This window comes from Aotus nancymaae, unplaced genomic scaffold (assembly GCF_030222135.1).
Source record: "Aotus nancymaae isolate 86718 unplaced genomic scaffold, 86718_ANA_hifiasm-v0.15.2.pri h1tg000011l, whole genome shotgun sequence".
NCBI lineage: Eukaryota > Metazoa > Chordata > Mammalia > Primates > Aotidae > Aotus > Aotus nancymaae.
The window spans coordinates 41,140,154-41,165,917 of record NW_026988422.1 but is presented as its reverse complement, the minus strand read 5'-3'; the positions used below and the strand labels follow the sequence as shown (position 1 = coordinate 41,165,917).

General features: G+C 54.6%; 1 protein-coding gene and 1 long non-coding RNA gene across 5 annotated transcripts in view; one reads left to right on the top strand and one right to left on the bottom strand.

The window, feature by feature from the left end:
- The window catches only part of PAK6 (p21 (RAC1) activated kinase 6), a 36,727-nt gene extending 11,797 nt beyond the window's left edge, over positions 1–24,930 (bottom strand). The window contains exons 1-5 of one of the 4 annotated variants that reach the window (XM_064374845.1): positions 24,191–24,655; positions 23,543–23,752; positions 23,320–23,402; positions 11,748–11,860; positions 391–599 (exon numbers count right to left, since the gene is read on the bottom strand). In XM_064374845.1, the coding sequence (XP_064230915.1) occupies positions 391–594 (204 nt within the window). In that variant the 5' untranslated portion in view covers positions 595–599; positions 11,748–11,860; positions 23,320–23,402; positions 23,543–23,752; positions 24,191–24,655. Of the gene's footprint in view, positions 1–390; positions 600–11,747; positions 11,861–23,319; positions 23,403–23,542; positions 23,753–23,897; positions 24,159–24,190 lie in introns of those variants that run through there. The other 3 variants (XM_012462512.2, XM_012462513.2, XM_012462514.2) reach the window with 3 other exon arrangements.
- PAK6-AS1 (PAK6 antisense RNA 1) lies at positions 12,150–12,755 on the top strand. Its single transcript, XR_010341956.1, has 2 exons — positions 12,150–12,380; positions 12,499–12,755. It is a non-coding gene; the product is annotated as a PAK6 antisense RNA 1 (long non-coding RNA).
- Positions 24,931–25,764: the final 834 nt, after the last annotated feature.

Here is a 25,764-nt window from a genome sequence, read left to right as displayed (position 1 = left end):
TGTATTTTAGAGAGTAGAGACGGGGTTTCACCATGTTGGTTAGGCTTGTCTTGAACTCCTGACCTCATGATCCTCCCGCCTCAGCCTTCCAAAGTGCTGGGATTACAGGCGTGAGCCACTGTACTAGGCCGCAATTGAGCATCTTGTATTTTCATGTGCTGAATTTGGCAACCCTAGCACCCTGCAGAGAGGCTCTCCCCAGACTCCTTTGCCCTGGCTTACCCAGGGAGAGAATGCCAGGCTGACAGGCGGGGAGCGAAAGTGGCTGGTTAATTGATAGCTGTGAAGTAGGTGGTTCCTCCAGGGGCCTGTCTGAGGCTTAGCCAGGTATGGTTGTCTGTGTACTGGGAGAGGCTGAACTTGACCCCCATCCCTGCCTGCCCCCCTTACCTTCATGGGTTGGAGCTGCACCCGTGTGATTCGCGAAGGGTCCACCACGGGCTTGGGGCGCCGCAGCGTGTCCAGAATGTTCTGCCATTGTGGGGGGAGGCCCACAAACTTGCCTTCTTTGGGGTCGAAGGAGGTGTGGACACGGTGCTGGAAGTTCTGTGGGGCTGAGATCTCAGGGCGTTTCTTCTTTTTCTTGCGGAACATGGTGCCTGTAAGGGCAGGGTCAAGTTGAGCTCCTGCTTGGGAACTACGGGCGGCTGCAGCAGGGGCTGGGGCACCAGGCTCAGGGCTCCCTCCCTCCCCCAGCACAGCTCCCCCTTCCCCAGCCTAGGGCTTCCCTCCACTCCAACCCCACTTCCTCAGGGAAATGGCTGGCTCCCAGCAGAACAGTCCCAGAAACAACAAAAGCACCATAAATAAGCCAGTGCAGACTATCAAGAAGGAAAGCGGTATCTTCTTGTGTGTGCCAAGTCCCCTGAGGAGCAGGCAGACTCTGGGGGTGTGCTTTTATAAAATCCAAAGCCCATTACAAATATCATTCCACTGTCGACGAATTTTAAAAAAGGGGAAGGAGGGAGGAAAGCTAGTAAACTTATTTTATGAAACGAGTATGACCTGGATTCTTAAAACCAGGTAAGGAGAGTACAAGAAAAGGAAAATTTGACCCTAATCTCACTTAGGAACATAACTGTGAAAACCTTAAACAAAACTATCAAATTGAATCCAACAGTAGATTTTTTTTTTTATTATTACAACTCAGGTTTGTCCTAGGATGGTGGAAGCTGTTAATATGATGGATTAATACAAAGCCAACCAGCTGATCACCGACATGCTGCCCAGTCTGCAACCATGTATGGGGGCCCCTAAAGGGCCTTTGGTTACCAGGTGCTTTATCTCAATTCCAGAAAGGCCCTGAGCCAAGAGGATAGCCTGGGGTGGGTGGGGGGCAGCTATCTTAGGAATGAAGCTCTCCTCAGAAGATAGAGAGCACCACCTCCCCTTGGGACTCTTCTCTCTGGTCTTGGAGCTCTATGTAAAACATCACCTGGGTTGGGCGTGGTGGTTCACGCTTGTAATTCCAGCACTCTGGGAGGCCCAGGCGGGTGGATCGCCTGAGGTCAGGAGTTTGAGACCAGCCTGGCCAACATGGTGAAAACCTGTCTCTACTAAAAACACAAAAAAATTAGCCAGAATTAGCCAGGCATGGTAGTGCGTGCCTGTAGTCCTGGATACTTGTGGGGTTAAGGGAGGAGAATGACTTGAACACAGGAGGCTGAGGCTGCAATTAGCCGAGATCGTGCCACTGCAATCTAGCCTGGGTGACAGAGTGAGACTGTCTCAAAAAAAAAAAGCGCAGAAAAAACCATAACCTGCAATCAAGCCTGTATCCTCTGCCTTGCTGATTCTGGCTTTGCCTAAGGTCGTGCTGAGCTCCATCCACAGAATTGACACAGGCTTGCAATAGATAGCATGGCTAGATCTGAGAAGGGGGCACTTCCAAAGGGCTGCTCTAGTTTCACTTTCTGGGGAGCCCGGGGCCTGGGATCACAGGTTGGTGGCAGACAGGGCCAGGGCTGCCGCTTGAATGCTTCTGAATCTGAAGAGGCTCAAAACAGCTCACTGGGTTCTTATGTCACCTGAAAAGGTCACTTCCAGGCTTTAATAAACAAATTGAAACATGATTCTTGGATTGAACGCTTGGACTACTCATCCACCCGAAGATCCGGAGTACAGAGCCATCATGGTCTCTTTTGGCTCCTGTTCTGGAAACAGCATTTTTCTAGTCATTTTGGCAGGTTCTGAAGGAGGTCAGAGACCTGGGAGGCAGCTGGCAGAAAGGCAGGGGCCCTGGACGGCCAGTGGTTCCCCACTGGGAATTCTCCATGCATGACTCCATCTACACCCACGCCGCATCTCAATGTCAGCCATGCTTCTGTGCCTTCAGCTTTGGGAGTCCACCAAACACTCCCTAGGGGCAGAGCCATGCGTGTGGGACCCTTACAGACCAAGCACTTTGGAATAAAATAACCGGTGTGAGTTGCAGGTGACTTTCAGGGAGTCTCCCACTAATTTGGAGAGACTTTGAACAAGTTACCGAAATGATCCGAGCCAGTGGGGCTAATGAAAGACAGCTTATAGGGTTTCGGGTGTGTGAAGTAAGCAGAGTCCCCACGCATGGTGGCTGTTTCTCCTGTGATGGTACCTCTCTGCATCTCTGTCTTGAAGCTCAGGCCCTCCAGACACTGGCACTTGGTCAGATACAAGTCTGGGAATAACACTAAACCACTTTCTGCTCAGACTTACCAGTCAAAGGGGTCATGCCAGCTGTCAGGGGTCTAGGACCTGGGGACCTCGCCATATCTACATCATGGCTTGGTAAAATTCGTCGTCCTCCCTCTTGGCCTTTGCCTTTTTTTTTGAGATGGAGTCTTGCCACCCAGTTGCCCAGCCTGGAGTGTACTGGTACCATCTCAGCTCACTGCAACCTCCACCTCCCAGGTTGAAATGATTCTCTTGCCTCAGCCTCCTGAGTAGCTGGGATTACAGGCGCCCATCACCATACCCAGCTAATTTTTTTTTTTTTTTTGAGACAGAGTCTCACTCTGTTGCCCAGGCTGGAGTGCAGTGGCATGATCGTGGCTTACTGCAACCTCTGCTTCCTGGGTTCAAGCAGTTCTCCGCCTCAGCCTCCCGAGTAGCTGAGATTACAGGCGCCCACCACCACGCCCGACTAATTTTTGTATTTTTAGTAGAGACAGGGTTTTACCATCTTGACCAGGCTGGTCTCAAACTCCTGACCTCAAATGATCCACCCACCTCAGCCTCTCAAAGTGCTGGGATTACACCCTTTGCCTTCTGCTACAGAAGTATCTTTATTCAGCAGGTCTGTCCCCCCAGTCTCTTGGACAGACTTGCTATCCCTAGATTAGTTGAACTGCCTGTTTCACCCTCCTCCCTAGCTCTGTGAAGTCTTCTGGAGGTGCAGGGACATAGACTGCAGCTGAAGAAGAGCTGGCTAATCCCCCCAACATAGAACACCCCTCTCTCCAACTCCCCTGCCCCAGCCAAGTGCTCAGCTTTTGCTGCAGGGATGCCCAGGGAGAGCATCTTGAGGAAATGGTCCCAGTGACTACGGGTTCCTCTCCTGAGTCCACTCTGACAGCGAGCCATTCCAGAACAAGTTCTTCCTAGAGGCAGCAAGGAGGCCAGAGGAGAAAGAAGGACCCCCAAGGCTGTTCTGGGGCCAGGCGGGGTGGTGGTGAGGGTGGGAGTTGGCAGAGGCAATCCGCTGAGCTCAGGCTCGGGGGGGGGGGGTGAGGGGCAGGCTAGGGGGTAGCGCTTTAGAAACCAGAGGCCACCATTTAGCTCTGCAAAATCAACCACCTAAAGGGAGGCTGCTTGGACTCACCTGAAATGTGGTGAGGCCAACACTGCTGGGGCAGCTTGACTGTGTAAGTAGAAAATGCAGGAGAATCTACGTAAAACTACTGGGGAGTGAATTTAAAAGGTCCCTGATTCAAGGTCAACCTTTTTAAAAATCAGCTGGATTTCTACATACCAGTAACAACATGAAGTTTGTAAAAAGATGCCATTTTACATTAAAAATACAAAATATCTAGAATCTAACGAAAAGATATATAGAGTCCTTATATTGGAAAATACAAAACATTATTAAAGATATTAAAGAATGTTCATAGATTAGAAGGTCAATACTGTAAAGATGTCAATTGTTCTCAAGTTAACCTGCAGATTTACTTCCGTCTCACACAGAATTTCGGCATACGTCCTTTGGAAGAAATTGATAAACTGATTCTAAAATTCATAGAGAAACAGAACCAGGAATAGCCAAGACAATCTTAACGAACAAAGTTGGAGGATTATACTAAATAGATATCAAGATTTATTATAAAGCTACAATAATTTAGTATGGAATTGGCAAAAAGATTGACAAATGGACCAATGGAACAGAAGAGAGAATCCAAAAATAGACCCACTCTTATGAGGTCATTTGATGGATGACAAAGGTGACCCTGGAACATGCTGGGGGAATGGATGATCTTTTTAATAAATGTAGCTGAAGTTATTCAATATCTGCATGGAAGAAAATGAACCTGGAAGAATGAGCTCATCTCATACCCCAAAATTATGCAGACAGATCATAGACCTCAATGTGAAAGGTAAAATAATAAAGCTGGTGGGAGTGACGGCGTGGACCCATAGCCTGGCTGTCCCGTCCCTCAGGTCCAGTGTGGTCATTACGAGGGCCCCCGGCTTGGTGGGCGCTCCTGGAGCTCGTGACCTGCTGGGGCCTAAACCTGTCCACCTCATGGGTCCCAGACACAAATTAAACCATCAAGGTTTTCTTTGCCCAAAGTGGAATTCTTGATGATATAGATTAGGGGTAGGGGATTAGCTCTAAAGATTTTGCCTATGGTAATTTGTCAATGCAGTATAAATACAATGGCTATTTGAAGGAAATACATCAAAATATTAGTTGTCCTGTTTACCTGGTGGGGCTACAGATGATTTCCTTCTACTCTTTCTACTCTTTTTCTAAAATTTCCTTAAAGATAATGGCTTGCCTCTCTAGAAAAAAACCACACAATTTTTTTTTTTTGAGACGGAGTTTTGCTCTTTTGCCCAGGCTGGAGTGCAGTGGTGCAATCTCAGCGGACTGCAACCTCTGCCTCTCGGGTTCAAGTGATTCTCCTGCCTCAGCCTCCCGAGTAACTAGGATTACAGGCACATATCACCACGCTCAGCTAATTTTGTATTTTTTTTTTTTTTTTTTTTTTTTGGAGACGGAGTTTCGCTCATTACCCAGGCTGGAGTGCAATGGCGCGATCTCGGCTCACCACAACCTCCGCCTCCTGGGTTCAGGCAATTCTCCTGCCTCAGCCTCCTGAGTAGCTGGGATTACAGGCACGCACCACCGTGCCCAGCTAATTTTATGTATTTTTAGTAGAGACGGGGTTTCACCATGTTGGCCAGGCTGGTCTTGAATTCCTGATGTCAGATGATCCACCCACTTTGGCCTCCCAAAGTGCTGGGATTACAGGCGTGAGTCACCACGCCTGGTGGAAAACAAAATATTTAAAAAGAAGAGTGATCCACGGAGACTGAGAGGCTAAGAGACATTCACCCTCTTGAATGGGCTATTGCTGCCCTGGTCATCACAAGTGAATCACCCAGGACAAAACATGCCCTGCCTCTCTCCAGCATCAGGACACGTCCTGGAGCACACCCACCCGCCCAGCCAGGGGCCCTCCACTTGTCATTGCCATGGTTCCTTTTTCCATCTACATCTCCAAGGCCCCCAGGCTGAGGGAGGGTGGGTACTGCACCAGCCATGAGGCCCCAAGGCTAAGTCACACGGGCCATGCCAGCTGTTACTGTTTCCCCTCTAGCATCTCCATCTGCACGCAATTCATCTAGAGGAGGAGATTTCCTCCAAGAAGACGCCAGGAGGAGGAAGGAGGAGGACTTCCCCTCAGAGAACCAGATCCTGCCTTTTTTTCTGCCTAGCTTGAAAGAAGTGAGGTGGGCCTAAGACCCTGTAGTGGAAACAGGCAGAGGCAGGCGGCCAACTCAGGCACGGCCCCAGCACCTCCTGGCTGACATCTTGCCCTAACACAGGGGAGAGAGGCCGCACTGAGGATTCCGAGGACTGCTTTGAACTTTCCTCTTCTGTATGTCTGCAGGCATCTTCCTGCTGGCTGGACCATGACTGCATGGTGGAGGGGGCGATGCTCAGGGCTGGGAGGGAAGGGTCCAGCCCAAACCAGTTGAAGAAGGAAGCTCCTCTGCTGTGGGGCTTCCTTCAGCCAGAGCCTGGCTGGTGGGGGCTGACAGTTCCTGGCACCCACTTTGTGGAGGAAATGCTGCTATCCCCAGTAAACCCTAGGGCAGTGCTGGTGGAACACTTCAGGGATCCTTGTACCTGGGATCACTGAAGAGTGCCACAGTGGTGCTGCAGGAGCAGCAGTCTCAGAGACAGAAAGGGAAGAACTTTTCTTGAGCACCTATTACATGCTAAGCCCCTTCCAAGGGTTAGCTCATTGAATCCTCATGCAACCCTGAGAGAAGGAATTCTTATCCACAAATCCAGATGAGGCTCAAAGGTTAAACAACTTGCCTGAGGTCACAGAACCAGGAAATGACTGAGTTAAGGTTTGAATCCAGATCTGATTCCAAAGCCCCTGCTCCATCCACCATGCCTAGCCTAGAGGGAGTCAGCTGTGGTAATTCTCCCTCCCTGCAGGTCGTTATGAACAGAAACACGTGGGATGTGCGTGAAGTGTGTAGGACAGGGCCAGACCCTCCGGGGAAGGAACCTGCTAAGTTCTTTCCTGGGCTGACCTGTGAGTCAGAGGCCAGGGGGCCTGGGGCTCTCCTAACTTGCAGGCTGACCTTTACCTTGCAAGGAACCAGGTGTTTTGTCACCCAGCAAGCGGTGAGTAAACTGTTTCAAAGAGGTCATGGTGGGGGCTGTGATGGTCAGGGCCTGGCATCCATGAAAAGCTACAGAAACAGCAGGTGTGTGTTCCCTCCAGCACAGGATGCGGCCACTGCCCCTCTGTAGGGTCTTAGCCTGACTCCAGATAACCCGAAGGCTTGGCTTGAAGGGTGGTGAGTAAGTTTTGTGGCAGATGCTACTGTTTCACAGACACAAAATGATTCCCAGAGCGTGGCACCGAGGCTTGGCTGGTTTAGCGTCCACATCTGGGATGAGAAAAGCAGCTGCACTGTGGGCAGGCCAACCTCCCCATCTAGGTCTCCTCTCGGGAGAGGAGACACCCATGGGTTGGGCCCTGGGATGCCAGAGCCACCAGAGCCTTCGGGGCCCTACAAATGCAGGGTGGCACTACAGAGGATGAGTCTGCATTTAAACCTCAAGCCAGAGCGTGGACATTCAGATGAGCGTTGCTGTATGAGGCAGACCCCTCGGGAATGTACCTGCCTGTTCCAAACATGCTCTGGTATTTCCAGAACTCCTCTCTGGGAACCGCCTTTGGGGCCCTTGTGAGCCCATGTCAGCTGTCCTCCTAACCCATCACCCCACTTTTCACCAGAAGTGGTGGTGTCCTACAGGGTCACACCACACCCACCTGACCCTCTAGACCTGGCCTGGAGTGACTTTGGGCTGTTTCCATATATTGAGTCTCTTTCAAGGAAAGGACGCAGCCCACCGACGGGACTGACAAGAGCGCGCCGAGGCTGGGAAGCTGGCTTCCAGAAAGTGAGTCTAAAGGGGTTTGCAGCCACCTGGAGGGGTCAGCACTGGGTTGTCTGTGTAAGCGCTGGGATTGCTGGGAAGCTGTTTGTTAGAAACGAGGCTGGTGGGACTCCCTGCCATTTCCGGGTGACTGGGAAGAGAGGAAGCTGCTGCCTAGTGAGCCGGCTCCTGGGTTGCTCAAGGTGCCAGGGAGTGAAGGGGGCTGGTGGCATGCCCAGTCTTTCTCACAGGGAGGCTCAGGGACTGCTTATCAGGGCTCATGTCCTGGGCCAGAAGGCTGAGCGCTGGCTCAGTGTGGACCTGGCGCTTGGTGTTCCTAAGTCCTGGCTTGTGACCTTGGCCTGCTCGCCTTCTGTAGGCCTTGGTATTTTTGTAGGTGATAAGGGATGGATAAATTCACCTCTGCCAGCTTCTCCAGGCACGGTGAGGGGAGCATCTGCTCCTGCTCATGGAGGAGCTTTGGGTATTTCTCACAGTCGTCACTCAGGAAAAGCCCAGCATAAGTACTGGGCTCCAGGCTGAACGTTTCACCCATGTCACCTCCTCGCCACAAGCCCGTGAGGTAGTGCTGGTGCTGTCTCCATGATGCAGAGGAGGAGAGAGCAAGTGACTTGTGCAAGCCGAGAGGCAAAGAAGGGGCAGACACGAGTCGGACGCAGACCCTGATATGAACTTGGCTGCGGTGGCCATCTGCTCTCAACACCAGCTTCTGTTATTCCCAGGCCCACCCAAGACACTTTGGGGAAAGGCCTAACCTAGAATCACAGCCCCAAGACAGAGGTGAGCCCCCTGAGTTCTACAGAACGTAGGAAAATATTCTGCTACCGTCACCATCCTGTCAGAGTAGCCTCCAGAGGACCCTGTCACCTCCAGGACCGGACCGGATGCCCTGAGATCTGCAGCAGGGTTTCTTGACCTCTTTGTAACCCCCTATGGGAACTGTCATCCCACACACATTCCGACAGGTGACAGGCCTCACTCGACCCTTGGTTGAGAATTACTGTGAACAGAAGACGGCCTTTCACTGTAATATTCCCATTGGCCAGAAGGATTTTTCTCAAACTTTACTTCCAGAAGTTTATTTCAAAATTTTTTTAAATTTCTAATCTTGTGGCTAATAATAAAGAAAAAAATATTTTTTTTTAGAGACAGAGTCTCACTCAGTCACCCAGGCTGAAGTGCAGTGGCGTGATCATAGCTCACTGCAGCCTCGAACTTCTGGCCTCAACGCACCCTCCCACCTCAGTCACTTGAGTAGTTAGGACTAGAGGAGCTTACCATCAAGCCCAACTGGGAAATTATACTATTCCTTTTTTTAAAAAGTATCTATTATGCACGCACTCTAGTCCAGGCTCTGGGGACTATGGTAAACAAGAGAAAATCCTCACAGATGTTGCTCTAGGCCAAGCTTCTGCAGCCAGAAGAGATGGGAATGCAGAGTCTATGGGGCTCCTGACGGGGTCTGACCTTCCCCTTGGCTCAAATTTCAGTCCCTCTGGCATTCCCAACAGGAGGCTGCCCCACTCTGCTAGAACTCATTCAGTGATGAAAAGCTCCCCCTACGGCCCCGACTTCTGTCCCCTCTGTCCCCTCGATGGTTCTTGTGTGGAGCTGAACTCTGTCTCACTTCAGCCTCCACTGGGGTCCAAGTCTGCCATCTGCTCCTCTTCACATGACTCGAGGGACCCAGCTCCCTATCCTGGCCCCCAAAATACACAGGGGAAGAAATGTGTCATCTGCTTTTCTGCTCGGTTGTCACCCGCAGGGGAGGAGGGTCCTAGACCCAGGTTGTGGCGCTCATGTGGATGCCCGCAAGCTTCAGAGAACCCGTGCAGGGCCACTATGCGGAAGTGCGGAGAGGCCCCGGGAGGATGAGTGGGACCCTGAAGCTCTGCTGTCCCACTTGAGGGACCCAGAGAGATGCAGCATGCGCCAGGCAGAGAGCACGGCATGTAACCTGCCAAAATGCTTGGGCTCCCTGCCTTTGTCACCATTCCCGTGCCACAGGCCCAGTGAATCCCCAGGGGAGAGATAATGGGCTGCTGTTTAAAAGAATACAATAATATAGCTCGTTCAGTCGCTTGTGTCAACACTCCAGCTGAATGAGAGGCTGAAGAGCAGGCCAGCCAGCCAAGGAAGGTCAATATTGACTCAGGCCCTCCTCCTGCGCCCAGCTCCAGCCTGCATGGACAGTGCTGCGGTCCAGCAGCAGCTCAGGCCAGACTAGCCTCTGACCTCTGTTTACTGAACCTCGAATCCCAACCTTTGCCTCTCTCCTCCTGGTGCACAGCGCTGGGCTTTCCTGGGCATGTGGTTATTTCTAAGGGAAGACCTGAATAATGGCTTCCTGGGAGGGCTGCAAGCCAGGGACCCTCTCACTACCTCAGATTCTCAACAGCCTCTGCACACAGAGGTCTGGGCCCTCAGCATAGGGACCTTATTGCCTAGCTAGAAGGAGCCTCTGGCATCCCTAATCACAGGACTGCCTCTTTTCTATAGCCCTTAACTTTCCAGACCCCTATTTCACCTCCTCACTTTACATTCACAACACCACTGTGAGTCGGGCTGAACCTGCTTTGCTGGGCCCATTTTAGATAGCAGGGAGCTGGAGAGAGGAGGAGGAGACAAGAGAAAAGGGTATGCTTATGAAGTGCCTAACACATGGAGATACTATGCTAGGTGCTTTTTATTAGTGCATCTAATGGCTAATTGTAACTATTGCCAGCTCCATTTTACAGATGAAGAAACTGAGGCTCAGAGAGAAATAATTGTCCAAGATCATAAGTGTGGAGCTGGGATTCAAAGTCAGATATCTCCGACTCCAAACTCCAAGCTCATCCACAATGCCCGGTGCCCAGAGAAGTCAAATGACCTGCCCTGGATCACATAGCTATGCAGAACAGAGATGGGACTGGAAGCTCAAGCCAGAGGCTCCCTCTGTGCCAGGCAACACCAGCGGTTCCACGGTCACCCATGAACACATAAACGTGTGACATGTGCAGGGGGCACTGCTGTTTCTTATGCCCAAGCCAGATCCTATTCCAGAAATGGCCCCTTCCCTGGGTTACCACGAGGTCCAGAGACCCTGAATTAGGGTCTCCCACTATTTGCCCTCCAAGGTCCCCTACCTTTACTCTACTCCTATAGCTTTGCTCTAATACCCTCTGACAATAGCTTGCCAAACAGCCAGACTGCCCTCAAAGTTGTCCAGGGCGGGAGACCTTGTGGTGGTTTAGCCTTCCCAACATAGCAGCTGGAGGCTGACGGGGCAGCCCACTGCCAGAGTTACTCCCCACAACCGCCTTTGGAGGAAGGCAGTTGCATTCCCATTTTACAGATGAGGCCATTTAAAAGTGTGTAGAGAAGTGAAGCAACTTGTCTAAGGAGTCAAAGGCAAAGTCCAATGGATTCAAAGCCCACTCTCTCGGTTCCAAATGTATCCTCAGCCACTGTTCTATATACTATGGAGGAGAATTCATGGCATTGCAGGCTGACCATTACCTTGCATGGAATCAGGCGGTTTTTCCACCCAGTGTGGCAACCTATGCCCCCCTCATCCAGAAAAACATCAGAAAAACCCCCCAAACCCACCAGAATAGGGTAAGATACAGAAAACGCAGCCTACACCGGGGAGCTCTTCATGGCTTAGCCTCTGGTGCTCCTGGCAGCACCTACACTCCAGATAGGATGCCACTTCAGCAGGCCTAGAGAGGTGGCGAATGAGCGGCAGCTTTACCTGTGACTCCTGCGGGAGAACTGGGCCTGCCACCACCCTTCCTGTTTGGGAACCTCTTTCCCAGCATGAATTCCCTGCACTCTGCCTCAGCGACACCCTTACCCCAGACAGGCATCAGACCTCTGAAGACGGGCCCGGGGGGCAGGGCAGGCCATTTGAGGTCTTGCTGTCTCCCAGCCTACCTTGGGGCCATGGGGCGAAACGGTGGAAGTGACTTAACGTGCATCCACTAAGGATAGAGAGACAGCACCCAGAAGGGAGATCACCTCCGCCGCCTAGCAGTACCAGGAAGGAGCCAGCCCCGGATGGCCACCCGCCTGCCCACTGTCCCTCCCTGCCTGCTCTTCGAAATGGGTGCAGAAGGCTCTAGGGCCGCTCACTCACCTCCTGGTGCCTTCCGCCTCTTCCTCGCGACTCCTCACCCCTCAGTGGGCTGCTCTCTGAGGCGCGGAGGAGAGGGAAGACCTGGGACCTTCCTGGGCCAGTCCTCCGCAGGCCTGCGCAGAAACAGATCAGAAATGTATTATGGCAAATGTAGCAAGTGTCCCCGCGGGTGTTGCGACTGGCCGGCGTCCAGGCGTTGGGAACCGCCCCGCACCCGCCTCCCGACTGAACTCCTGGCTCAGGTGCAAGAGGCGGCAGGCTCCCCGCGGGGCTCCCGGGGAGAAGGGGACTCTGGGCGCAGCACCGCTTCCGGGGCGGCCCCTCTCCAGCCGCACTCCGACCCGGCGCGGCCACCCGGCTCCCGCTCACAGGCCCCACTGCTGCGCCCTCTCGGGGACGCGAATGCCCCGCGCCGGGCGGGCGCCCGCGGAGGGAGGTCCCGCTTCAGGGGCGCGGAACTCCCGGTGCCTGCGCGCAAGGCCCCTCGCCTGGCACCGGCTGGTCCCGAACTTCGGGGAATGCACCTCCGGGAAGGGGACCGCGCGTGTTTGGAGGTCCGTCCCCTCGCCGCCACCCTCCAGGGCGGCGAGGGCACCCACCTGCGGAGCGGGAAGCCCAGGAACGCTCGAAAAGGCCGTGGGAGCCGGGCCCGCCCCCCGCGGGAGGAACCTCGGCGCGGGAACGCCGAGGAGGGGCCGCGCTTACACGTTGGTGCGGCGTCGGCTTCACCTGGCCGCGATTTTGATTTCAGGGTGTGGCCTCAGGTAGGACGCGGCGGCGAACCCAGAGCCCTGGAGAAGTTTGCCGAGGGTCGCTGGGGCCTTGGCCAGGAGCCGCTCTGCCCGAGGGGGCGCCCCGCTGCCCAACTCTTTTTCTCCATCTGCTTGGCCCCAGCTCCCGCCCGCCCTTCGCCTCCGGGCCCTGGCCTGGCCACAGCCGCCGGGACCTGCCTGCGGCTCCACGGCCGGGTGGCTGCCACACAGAGACCCGACCTGGAGAACCAGCTGAGCGCCGGCTGTGTGTAATCCACTAGTTCACTTTCAAAGCAGATGCACGCTCCGGAGCCGCGGGCGGACTCTCCCGAACCTGAGCCGGGTCGCCTGCGTCCACCCACACATCCTGGAGCGCCCACGCGGGAGTCCGAAACCCTGGCACTTTGGATGGTCTGTCCCATGTGGACAGGGCCCCAAGACTGTGCTGGGGTAGCCCCTTGTGCAGGCAGGAAGGCAGGATTTAAGAGATTCCAGTTCCCTTGTCAGACCTTGCGCAGTCCTGAGTTTTGAGGACCTTCTAGCCTGAGTCCTAGGGCAGAAGACTCGCGCGGACAGAGCTTCCAGGAGCACCCTGCCCCTAGAGTGGCTGGAGACTGTTCCGGAGCCATCTGTCTGCTTGTCCTCAGTGGTCCCTGCCTAAGATCAGAATGGCCATTCCAAGGAACTCACTCCTGGATACCCTGTACCATGTTTCTTTTGGGGTACAGGGTTTTTTCTGTATTGGGGGAAGGGGCAGGGGTCACCCCAGAGAGAGGCTGCTTGCTGGTTGAGTGCTGAGGAGGTTCTGGCTTGGAAACTCAGTACATCTGGACTCCAAATGGCTGCCCTCAAGTGGTGGCTTGGTGACTGCCAGTGTCACAGAGCAGGGACCAAGGACAGTGCAGGGACTTCAAAAATCACTGTGAGGCACCTCAGACTTCAATGATTAACTGAGGTCACTATGGCCACCTATTTTTGTTCATAGATTCTTTAGACATATCAGTGCTACTTGTGGCTCAATCCTTTGCCGTGCAGACTCTATTGGTTACACACAGTTTAAAGCACCCACCAAATAGAGCTCAGGCAACCCGTGGGAACCGCCAGCCCCAAACAGGTCTGTACCCTGTGTGACTGCGCCACAAGCCCCATACCCTCAGCTTTCCTAGGGAAAGCGTGGTGCCAGGTGCAGATGCTGGCCCTGTATGCTATGCGACAGTGGTGTGGGAGGCGGTCAGCTAACCATAGGTCCTCACTGCCGTCCCCAACATCCTGAACACATACTTATATTTAGTCTCTGTTCTCCTCTCCTTACTCTGTCTCCTCCTCCTCCTCTTTGTGTCTTTTCCACACGGATTCTTTCTCTATCCTCTGACTGGACAATACTGTAGATCTGACTCTCTTTGACAAACTCTGACCTCCTGTGGTCACCCAGGAAGCTGACTGCTAGGCCTCAGGTAAAGGGGCCATGGGAGGGGGACCAGGTGATACAAGAGTGGCTCCCCCCACAGATTAGTTACCCAGGGACATGGGCGCACTGGCCGAATGCTGGCTACAGAAGCAGAATGTGCTGCGTGGAGGCGGGTAGGGGGCGGGAGAGATTGGTTGCTGAGGATTTGAAATGAACCATGAACCAAAGCTAGAATGAAACGCATGATATTGTCTAACCTAGAATCAACACCCTAAATTATTTTTACTGATTCATGAATGCACATGCGAATTATTTTCTTTTACTACAGATGTCTTATATACCAGAATCACAGCTCCAAGCAGTACTTTTGAATGAACTACAATAAAGTATGAATGTTAGAATTTTACCAGAAGTGGACTGGTCTTCAATTTGGTTTGAATCCAGGCTTAGGTACCCCAGAATGGCTACTAACCAAGTCCCATCCTCACCCTATAGAGACTAACTCTAGGAAACCCTGGGTTCCTCCCACCCCTTGGGACCTACAGTGGGTTTGGGGCCTTGAGAGAGGCAGAGGCTCAAGTTAGACTGACCAAGGAGGTAATGAGTCCCCCATCACTGGAGGTATTCAAGAATAACTATCAGTCGGGCAGGCCAGAGAACTGGATACAAGACTAGAGTAGGGAACCTCTCAGGTCCATCACAATGCCAGTTTTCTGGACTTCCAGTCTCATCTACACAAGTCTCAGCTGCACTGGGTTGCACGATCCCCCATTACCACCCCTCTTCCCACACATTGAGACAGCTGGGGATTCACACTGAGTCAGCCATTCAGGGTAGGTCCTGAGTGATTAATTCCTGTGTGTGACTCTCTCCCTTCTCTATTCTCCTCTGATCCATGCCCAGCTCAGCCCTGCCCAGGAGGAAAGGGCAGAACAACAGCAGGGGAAGCATCAGGAGCAGTCTGGGGACAGTGTCTCCTGCAGCATCCATGTGCCACCCTCTGGCCTTGTTCCCAGGTTGCCGTGCTGAGCCCAGGGGGCTCCAGGCACACCTTCCTTTGAGGAGCCTTGGCGGCTGGCACAGACATTCTGGTTGAAGGAGTTGTCCAGGTACTTCCATTCTACAAATTGGGCAGGAGCAACGGAAGAGACACCCACAACAGACATTTTACCATGGGACATGGCTCTTGGAGTCCTGCCATCTCAGAGGCATTTGCAGACCAGTTTGGATGGGGAGGGCAGCAAGGTGGGCATATCGGGTGGGGCAGGCACTTCCTGGTTATCCTTCAGCCTGTGGCTGTCGGGGCCTGTTGTAACATCTGAGCACCAACAGCCAGGGCTGAGTGCCCGGGCTAGGGCCAAAGAGTAAAGATATGGATCAGCCTGTGGTTTAGAAAGACAAACACATTATCCCTTCCCTGCATCTTTCTGCTCCATGACTTGAAAAGCTTCCTAGGGGTGAGGAAGGAGACTAACATGCTCTTTTACTCCTTCCAGGGTGCCTTCCTCTGGGCAACCCCACTCTCCTCTAATAACAGAAATAATCATGCCTGCCAATGATGGAATGCTTCCCGTGGGCCAGGCCCCGTACAAAGCTATGTACCTGTGCTGCCTCAGTCAGTCTTCACCACAGGCCTGGGATGGAAGTCCTATAGTATTACTACTCGCATTTAACAAATGAGGAAACTGAGGCTCGGAGTGGTTAAAGAACAGCTGAAGGTCTCCTAATTCCTGCTATAGACTGAATGTTTGTGTCTCCCTAAGATTCATCTGTTGAAACCTAATCACCAATATGAGGGTATTAGGAGGTAGGGTTGTTGGCAGGTGATTAAGTCACAAAAGCAGAGCCCTCATGAATGGGGTCCATGCCTTTATGAAAGAGGCCCCCAGAGAGCTCCCTGGCCCTTTCCATCTTCAAGGTTATAGCAAAAAGACAGCCACCTCTGAACCTGGAAGCAGGCCCTCACCAGACACCAGATCTGCCAGCACCTTGCTCTTGGGCTTCTCAGCTTCTAGAACTGTGAGAAATAAGTTTCCGTTGTTTATAAGCCACCAGTCCATAGTATTTTGTTATCCAGTCCAGACAAAGCCAGTTACCGAATGGAGGAGCTGGAATTTGAACCGAGGTGTATCCGACCCCAAAGCTGGTTCTCTCAACTCTGTGCTGCTCAGAGATCTCTGGTTCCATGGAAAGTTTGAACGGGCAGTGGAGGGAGACCAACTCAGACCTTAATAGAAGGCATTTGTATTTAAAAGAATCACTGCCCAGGAAAGCTGTCACATGAGACACAAAAGGGCTGGGCGTGGGGGTAGGGGGACTGTCCCTCCCCTGTTTCTGAGTAGCACATGACCCCCAGTTGGCACTGGGTGTGAGGGGCAGAGAGGTCCTCGGGTTCCCCACTCTGTCACTGAGTTCCCTGCTAGGAATCGGGTGCTAGGCTTCCCTGGCTGCAAGCCGGCACCTGCCTGAAGTCCCTGCCTCCCACATCTGCCCTTCACAGACCCAGAGTGGGCCCAGCTCCCTCAGGCCCTCAGGCAGGACCCGCTGGGAGGTGGGGCACGTGGGCTGGATGCTTGGCAGGAGGAGCCCTGCGGAGCCTGGGCTCCCATAGGGTCACCGCCTGCTCACCCTGGAGCCCCAGGCCTGGGAGAGAGGCACTCTTAGGAGAAAATCCCTTCCTCCCCCTCTCCTCCAGGCTGCCCAGCACCTGCTTCTTCCTGCTCCTCACCCCAATGGGACCACCCATCTCTCTCTGCTTATGGGGCCAAGAGGGAGGTGCAAACCTCCCAACCTCCGAGTGCCTGGAAGTGGGAGCCAAGAGAGCTGACACTGCCAGGCCCTTGGGGTACCCAGGCAGAAGGGAAGTGACGGAGTCTAGCTGCAGAGCCATGGGGTCCTGTGGATGGGAGCTCTCTTGCCTCTCTAGACTTACAGCGTGTCTCCAGCCTCAGTTTCCTGATGCGTGTAATGGAAAGAGTGCCTCCCTCCCTCAGGAAGGTGGTAGAATGATGGGGTCTAGAGAACTGGGGTACAGGGCTATGGAGTAGCAGCACCCCCAAATGGGGCAAGAGGTTCTTAACCCTCAGCTCTCACAGCTACAGAAGGGACCAAGGAGAAAGCTCCCCTCCCTGCCCCCGGGTGTGCACACTGCAGCCTGGTTTGATGTGCCATAAAGTAGAATCCGAAGATTTGTCCAGAAGACAAGGCTACCATTTGCTGCTAAATCAACCCAACAGGTCTGTTCACCCCAGATTCCAGAAGGAGGGCCCAGTACTGTGGAGTAGCACTATCTGGGGCCTGGTTAGGTGTTTAGGAAAAACCCATGGGTCCCCACCTGGCTGCTGGACAGACGTGTCCTGATACCTTGGGCCTCAGCAGAACCTTGATCCTCTCTGCCTGCCTTTCCCTCAAGCTCTGCATCTGTACTGGGCTTCCTGTGCCAGTGAGAATCCATAAAGCCATCCTCCCCAAACACAAGCTGACACGGGGGTCTAAACCTGCCTGACAGTCCCAAAGGGGCCTGATGACCCGGGAGGAGCCCCTCAGCTGCAGGACTGTGCAGGCTGCAGTGCCCGTCCCAGGTGCGTCCTGGGCTACCCTGGGAAGGGCTGGGGAACAGCAAGAGCCAGATCTGTGGCAAGGACACTCATTTTAAACATGATGGATTCATTTCATATCTTCTCGCTACAATTGCTTTGCAGCGCCTGCTCTTAATGGCCTCCAAAGTTCTATCCAAATACCTTTCACTGGCAGTTTAGCTCTCTGGCTAGCATTTTCGCTGGCAGAACTAACAGCTGGATGCCTCCTTGAATGGAAAACTTTCATTGTCTTGTCTTCTCTCTTCTGAGCTTCCAGGGACTGCTTCAGGTCTGAGGCTGGGGCAGAGTTGAGACTGTGACACCCCTGCGTGGAACCCAGTGCCTGACTTTCAGGAAGGACAGGTGAGTGTGGGGGAGCAGAGGCCTGTGCCTGACTAGGTGAGGGCCCAGGCCCCCAGGGAAGAGAAGGGTGTGAGGAAGCAGGATATTGGTTGCCTGAGGCCCACCCCCAACACTTTGGGCAGAACACCTTAGCTCCAGATGCACAAAACTCACAGGCTCTGGGCTGTGCGGCCCCCGAGGATCACTAACTAGCTGGCCCAGAGTCTGCGGCCTCCGCATTTGCCCTAGGTCAGAAGGCAGGACCTAACTGCCACGTGGCGGGGCTGTGCTATCCTGGTGACACCACTGCCATACCCTCACCAGTGGCTGGTACAACAGCCCTTGCTAGGATGATGGGCCTCATCATCCATGAGGCAGCTCCTCCTCTCGTCCTGTCCGCCCTCTCCTCCGCAGGAGCCCTGAATGCCTGCTCACTCCCGGCCTTGCATTCTTCCCCCTGGGTCGGGCTCCATCCCTCCCAGCATCTGAGACCTCCACCTCTCCCTGCCTTTCTGAATCCCAGACACATCATCTTCCAGCAAGATCCACTCTAGTGGAATAGACAAAGTCTTCTTGTCAAACTTGGGCCTGGTGACTGGTGACAGGTGACAGGCCTTCTGCTTCTGGGAAGTGACCTCTGATGGTGGCTGTTGGACATGCAAATGCCTGCCTGGGGTCAAAAATCTCCACTGATAAGATCACCTGGGGAACAGGGCCTCTCAGGTGACTTCCCTACCCTCTGCCCCAGAATCTCTGTTTCATCTCTGACATTCAGCATGACTCCCTTCTTTGGCTTAAGACATGAAGTTACCTGGGACAAAAAGAACTTGAGTCAATCCATTTATAAATTACTTAGATCTCCTCATCAGCAAGTGGCCTGGTCCCCAGGAGTGGCCCGGGTGCTATGTGCAAAGTTTATCCCTGGGAAGCACTTGACTGACAGGCACAGGCTGGGCTGTGGTTTTGTGTCTAGCAGGATGCAGGGGGGATGGCAGGAGGCACCCAGGATCGAAGGGGACCTGTCTAGCCTCCTAATACGTCAGGCCAGGCCACCTCTCCCAAGACATCGGTTTACCCAGCGGCTGCTGCCTGCTTCCGCATGGGCCCCTTGAAAGCATGGGCAGCCTGGGTAGCAAGAGTCCTGGGCAGGCATTTGGGGATCCCTGGGTTGGAAACCGATGCTGCCATTATTAGCTGTGTGGTCTCAGGACCCACTTTCCTTCTCTGGACCTCTGCTTCCCACTCTAAAATTATGGGGGCTGGATGAAACACCCTCCGGGGACTCCCTCTGGCTTGAACGTGCTACGGCAATCTGAGATGGCCAGCTCCTTCCTGGGCAGGCTTTTCCTCCTTGGAGCTCCTCCCTGCTGACCTGGGACTGTGCTCGGGTGGCACAGGAGGCTGCGGCATAACTGGTCCCCTCACTCCCTCCACCCTCTGTGCTTTATTGCACAATTCCATAAGCAAGAAAATGGAGGCTGGAGACTCTCCAGGCTGGGAAGCTGAACCACAGAACCAGTCCTCCCGGTTTGAAAGTTTAACTCTGCCACTGCTGCAGCCTTTAGGGTCCTGATCACCAGGCAGGCAGCAGGAGGCCTGGGGTGAGGCGACTGGTTTGTTCCTCTTTCCTGAGTTGAGTGGGCTGGTCCCCACTGTAATGGGATCAGAGATCAAAACACAGCCCCAGCTGACCTGAGCTTTCTCGACCTGCTTCCCTGGACACCCAGAGGACCCCTCACGAGGTCCTTGACAGCATGAAGGACACAGCTCTGCTCCCAGACCCTTAACCAGAGGCCCAGGGAGCTGATTGCATGGAGGCTATGGGCAGACCAGAGCACAGGAGATCGCTGCCTGGGCTGAGAGACACTGGGATTTGCTGACTGAGGCAGCACTTTAGGGGAACAGGAGGAACAGGTTGCCACAGAGAATCCACAGGTGTACGAAAAAGTCATCACTGTCCCTATACGTCGTGATGAGGTTTTGTAGGAAATCCTGGCCGGCAGCAGTGTCCCTTTGCTGGAGCTGAGGTGGTTGTGACTCCTTGTGTGGTTATGAGGGAACCTGTTTTCTCACAAGTGAGCTCCCCTAGCCCATGAAAGCCGGTCATGCTCTGGAGCTGCCTCGTTTTTCTGAGATGAATAGACTTCAGGATTACCTTTCCTAAATTCACAGAACAGATAACCCTTTGTAGAAAAAACAGAAAGTCTCTGAGACACAGCCTCACGATTACTAGGCATTTCCATTTGCCAGAGTGGTCCAGGAGCCCACGTGCCCCGTCTGCCCCTCTGTCGGCCACACCGCCAAGTGTCTGCTTTAGATGGGGCTCAGCAGAACACAGCTCCTGGTGGAGTTAGGGCCAGCATGTGACAAAAGCTTCCAGGCCCAAAAAGGAGTGGGGCCGGGGCCACAGCAGCACTCTCAATCCCTCTAACAGGTGCAGCCACTTCAAGTCTAGACCCAGAAGGAGGAGTCTCCACTTATTACTTAGAAAGCCTCAGCGGACAAACAATGTGCTATGTGGGAAAAAAAATAGACTTGGCATCATGTTTCTTCCTACCCTTCCTGGGCATTCTGAGTGCTTTTGTTTCTCCTCAGAGGAGGGTTCTTTCGAAGTCACCTCCTCCATGAAGCCTTTCCTGATTCCCCTGAACAAGGTAAGGTCTCTCCCGGCACTTTGTTCCTCCAGTACCCGTAATCACCACATCGGTAACAGTTCTCTTTTGCTGAATATGTGCATGCCAACCATGCTGTTCAGAGCATTCAGTTATTATCTCATTTAATCTTCTCAACAACCCTAACTCACAGGTATTATACTTATCTCTGTCAGACAGGAGAGGAAATTGAGACCCGGAGACGTGAAGTAACTTGCCCGAGTCACCAGGAAGAGGCAGCCAGGGGCCTGAGGCTCACGCTGCTGACTGCATTAACCAACCACCATCCTAACAACCACCGTCCTGCCTCTTCACGCCCTGGTGTTTCTCCCTGAGCCTGCTCCTCCTGCCTGCAACTGCAGACAGAAGCTGCTTCTTCCTTTGTCTGTCATTCTCAACTTATCTTTTTTATGTCCATCTTTATAAAGTTCTATGTGAACAACCATCGCTCAGTATTGGTGTAAACTTATAAGTTATCTGGACTGGATGGGTCACGGCTGCCAACTTCAGCGATGAGTCTGGGGCCCAGCGTGGGCAAAAGGACACAGCCACCCGGGGGCTGATTGTGGTTTTGTGGCTCCACTTGTTTCTGGTGGGGCTGGCCCCACGCTCAGCTCAGCTTTTCCTCCGTTCCTCTGCTGCAGGCCTATAAGCATCCCCAGGGCATGAGCTCTGTCCTGCCGTGTCCGCCGCCTCTTCCCGCCACCACTGCTTGCACCTAGTGGTCAGGCCATGGCTGTCATCTGCTTGGCAGCCTGTGCACCACAATAAGGCACTGTCTGGACCCCACACCCTGCCTGGAGGAGACACGGTCCCCTTTATCTCACGTGTCACTCTTCTCATCTTAGCCCTTCCTGGGCCCTAGGGCTGAGCTCTGATGGGGTGGAGGGTACCTCCTCAGATGGGCAGGAGGGCCATTGTGGGCTTCAGGAAGTTGAGAACTCATTCTGCCTCAGAAGCTTCCATTTACAATGCTCCATCCCAACCTGCTGGCTAGTCCACCTCTTTCTACCTAGGACCTCCTTCCTTGAGGCCCACTAGCTTCAGGTGGCCAAATGACTCCTGAGGAGCTTTGCTGGGGTCCTTCCTGCTGCCCAGGTCTCAGGCACTGCTCCTGCAGCCTGGCCTTCCTGCTCAGGGCGGCGAGAGCATCTTAGAGGAAGCACTCTGCTTCAGGCCACAGGACAGCCTCCCGTGGGTCCTTGCTGCCTTCTGTACCCAGGACACTGTGTGCGGTAGGCATCTCTGGGCCATTTGGGTGAGGAATGCAGTCTTTCAGTGTCTCAGCCTCTTCCCTGCGCAGTCCCCTGTGCAGAGGGCCTCTCCCACAGATGCAGGCTGGCATAAGAAGGCCAGCTGTCTGGAGTCCTCCCTGAGCCCTCAGGACTCCAGGCAGCCTTCTCCTGTCCTGCCCAGCCTGCCCTGGGCCCCACTCTCTGCTCCCTCCTGGCCCCGCCTGCTGCCTGTTGCTGGCCTGCTGTCTGCCCGGTGCTCGACACCCTCGGCCCTCTGTCCCCAGCTGGGCAGCAGCCCCTGCTCAGCTCTGCATACATGGAAGACTCCCAGGGACAGAGTGACCTTTTGTGAGGAAGCAGGAGATACCCCACAGCTGGGTCATTCTCCTCATCTGGAGCCAGGTATGGGAATTCATTGGAGTGAGAGACACTTATGGATTCCTCCTGACTCTGAGCCCGTGTGCTCCTACAGTGTGGGGGACTTTTTGGTTGTCCTTAGATGTTGTGGACAGAGCCGGGTTTCCTTGGCTGGAGACCTCACCTTCTCCACCCTTCCTGTGCCTGGCAAGTCCTGGAGGGCCCAGAGTGCTCACAGAACTTCAGTCTGTCCTCAGGGCACTGGGCTGGCCGTGCAGTCCTCACACCCCATGCTCAGGTGCACTGAGCTTCCAGCCAAATCAGATGCTCCCAGAAGGGCTTCTTCTGGTGCCAACCCTTTCCGGACCAGGTTCTCTGGTCACTAGGGCTCGAGGTGCCACCTCCAAGCTTTGGACTGGGACAACTGCCAGGAAAGCCCACCTGCAGAGGGGATTCCTTGCCTGGCCCAAAGGCCTCAACCCCAGCTAGATGAGCTCCCATGGGGCTGAATCCCAGGCCCGACGGCCCCTAAACTCATCCTCTCGTCCTGCAGCCCAGTTCCCACCAGAACCAGCCTCAGGAAGACCCCAAGCAGAACTGCATCAACCTCTTGGTGTACGATGCCAGGGAAAGGACAACTGGAGGCTGCAAGACATGAGCCTTCTTCCTAGTGGGCCTAGTGCTTTATAAACCCAAGCTCACTGGGCCCGATGTCCCTGAAGCTGACCAGGTCATCCTCCCTGCAGCAGAGGTGGGGAGCCCAAGGCCTATGAGGAGTGACCATGCTTGGCCAGGCAGCTCCCTGAACCTGCCCTGATGCTGAGTTTCAGAGTCAGAATCTGTGCCAGGTCATGCCCAGCAAAAGGGTGTGACTTGGAGCCGGGGACCCATCAGTGCACGCTAAGTATTTGTGGAATGAATATGCGAGGGAAATGTCCCTGAGGCGGTAAGGTGAGAGGTGCCTTGAAGAGGGGTGTCCTGGTGGCACTGGCTTTGCCCAGAAGGTGCAGGAACAGCAGATACAAGCATCTCTCCCTCTAGCTAGGGAGCCGGAGTCCAGCTGGGATTGGACTGTTTCACAATCAATCTGGAAAGGGGGTGCAGGTTGGGTGGGGATGGAGCTCCTTGACCTAGGAATCCACAGCTGTGGAGTTAGCCTCCCTGTACCAGATGGGGGGCAGCCTGGACACCTGGGCACCCCTGTCCCTAACCAGGAAACCTGAGCATGCAGCGGCAGTGGGGACCTTACCGTGGCTGCTTCTTCTGGGCAGCGGGGCCCCGTGTTCTCCACTGCAGGCTGGTGCTTGTCTCTAGCCCAGGAAGTGGCACTCCCTTCAGGCAAAATAGAAGAAAAAAAAGGAAAAGAAAACCTCAGTGCTTTTCTCTCCCAGTCTCTTCTCCTGAAGGCTCCTGGTTGGTGTGGTCCTGCCTCTGTGGGCGCACAGCCCCCCTCCCTCCAGCAGCTTACTCACCGGTGTGCCCGCAAAGCTGCCAGCTGTGTGGGGGAGGCGGGACCTCCCCCCTCCTCCTGACACACACTGGGGCATGCCCTGTGGGGACCAGGGGCTTGAGGGTGGCACCCGCTGGGTCCTGACTGTGGGAAGCTGTGCCCTGGCCAGCGCCCTTCTCACTGAATGTGTCCCTGTGAGCTCAGCAGAGACGCACATGGGTGCTGCCTGGCCCTGCATGGGAGAGTGACAAGGTTCTCGGTAGGAAGCTGTTTCCTTGGTACCCAGACCTGTCAGAATGAGGGGGCAGCTGATGGTCTGTCCAGCCCCCTGGTGATGGGCTCCCACCCTTGGCCAGCCCCTCCGGATGGCTTCCTACCTGGGCATCTTGCTGTGTCTCTGTCCTGTGCACCCAGACAGGGCCTGGGCCTGCCGGGGCTGGCAGCTGCTTCTCACCCTGCTCAGGCCGTGTGTCTGGCGTCCCCTCTCCCTGACGCCCATCTCAGGGCCTGCGCCCACCCAGCATCAATTAGGATAAACTGCTGTCAAGCCTCCAGCCAGCTCTCTGCTGGACCCAGCTGCTGTCCCCAGCAGAGCGATAGCACACACCCCGGCTTACATGCTCTCTCACTCACACACACGTGGGTCCACGCCCAGCACGGAACCACCTACCTGCCCAGGCCAGCCTAAGCCAATCCAGCCTTGCTCTCCAAATGCCACTCCGACCCCAGAAGCCACTCCTTTACAGAAACATCCCCGTGGGAGATGAGTTCAGAGCCAGCCCGAAGGACTCCAGTCAGCTCGGACAAGACCGCCCTTCTGTCCCGACACCTCCAGAGGACACACACTGGCAGCCTGACCACCATATCTGCTATTGCACTCTGCCTGCTGCCACAGCCCTGTGGGCACCTCTGGCCCCCACAGCATCTTCCATATCTTTAGGGGGTGGGAGCAGACTCACAGCACGTCCCATCTTCCTGGAGCCCAAGGTAGGGAGGGGGGAGCTAGAAGGGGTGGGACTCAGGTGCAGCTCCAAGTTTCCAGCTCCCAAAATAATCAGATGCAAAGGAGAAGCAGGAACAGCTCGGGGCGGGTGGTGACTCAATGCCTGTGGGCCGGCTTAGTCACCTGGATGGCTGCTGGTGGCTCCTGGCACCTCAGGACGGGAGCAGCGCCCTCCCCCACCTGCCTGGACCCGCGGCTGTCTCGGGAGCGCGGCCACGGAGCCCAGCGCCCAGGGTTGCGTGGCAGGCGCTGCCGCTCCACCCCGCTCCCGCCCATCAGGGCCCGGCGGCTCCGGCCGCGGCGCGCCCCTCCTCCACAGTTCGCCCCGGCTCACTTTGGGATTTCTCCATTAAATCCTCAGGCATCGACCTGCTCGTTTGGGGCGCCGAGCTGCTCCAACGTTGCTTGGCAATTTTGATATCGTCGGGGGTTGCCATGGGGAGGAAGGTGATGTCATTGACACAAAAAAACCCACTGAATTTACAAATCAGCTGGGGCTGGAGCTATTTATAAAAACACGTTTTTCTCTGCCTTTCTTTGCTGAAAGGGAGGAGGAGGAAGGGCTGCCTGCCGGGCTCAGGGTGAGCCTCCCTGCTGTCCCCCCTACTCTTGACCCCAAGAAGTCAGACCTCCTTGGCTGACCCCCACCCCTGCCCCCCCAGAACTTGGAGCTGCGGATTCAGACCTGGCAGGTGCTGGTCTCAGCTGGTTTTGCTTGGAAGGCTGAGCGTAGCACGCAGGGGATGTAAGGCAGGGTGGGCGCTGGCTTCCTGGGTTGGCAGGGACCAGAAACCAGTTACTTATCCGCGTCCCTTTATTTCATGGCCCCCGGTCAGAAAGAGGCATTTGCTGGCAAGGCAGCTTGAGCTCTCTGTGTGCCCCCCTGCCAGCAGCTCCCCAGAGTGCCAGGTGGAGCCCAGCCTTCCCAGTGCCATCCCCACCCCAGCCTCAGTGTCTCCTCCACTGGCTCCTTTTCTTCTACTAGTGTCCAATCGTGGACTGCCCAGGCTCCAGGCCTGGTCCCCTGCTCATATCTCCCCACACTCAGCCACCACTCCCGTCAAAATCTCCTTTTTTCTGTGGCTCGCCCCAGAATCCATTTAGTGCCTGCCCCACTTCAGGCACCACCTCTGATGGCCTAGCTCCCACTGCCAGGACCTACTGCTACTGACAGCCAGAGGGAAGCCTGGGAGTTCTTGACTCTTCCCCAGTCCCTTATATCCAAGGTGGCACTCAGCTGT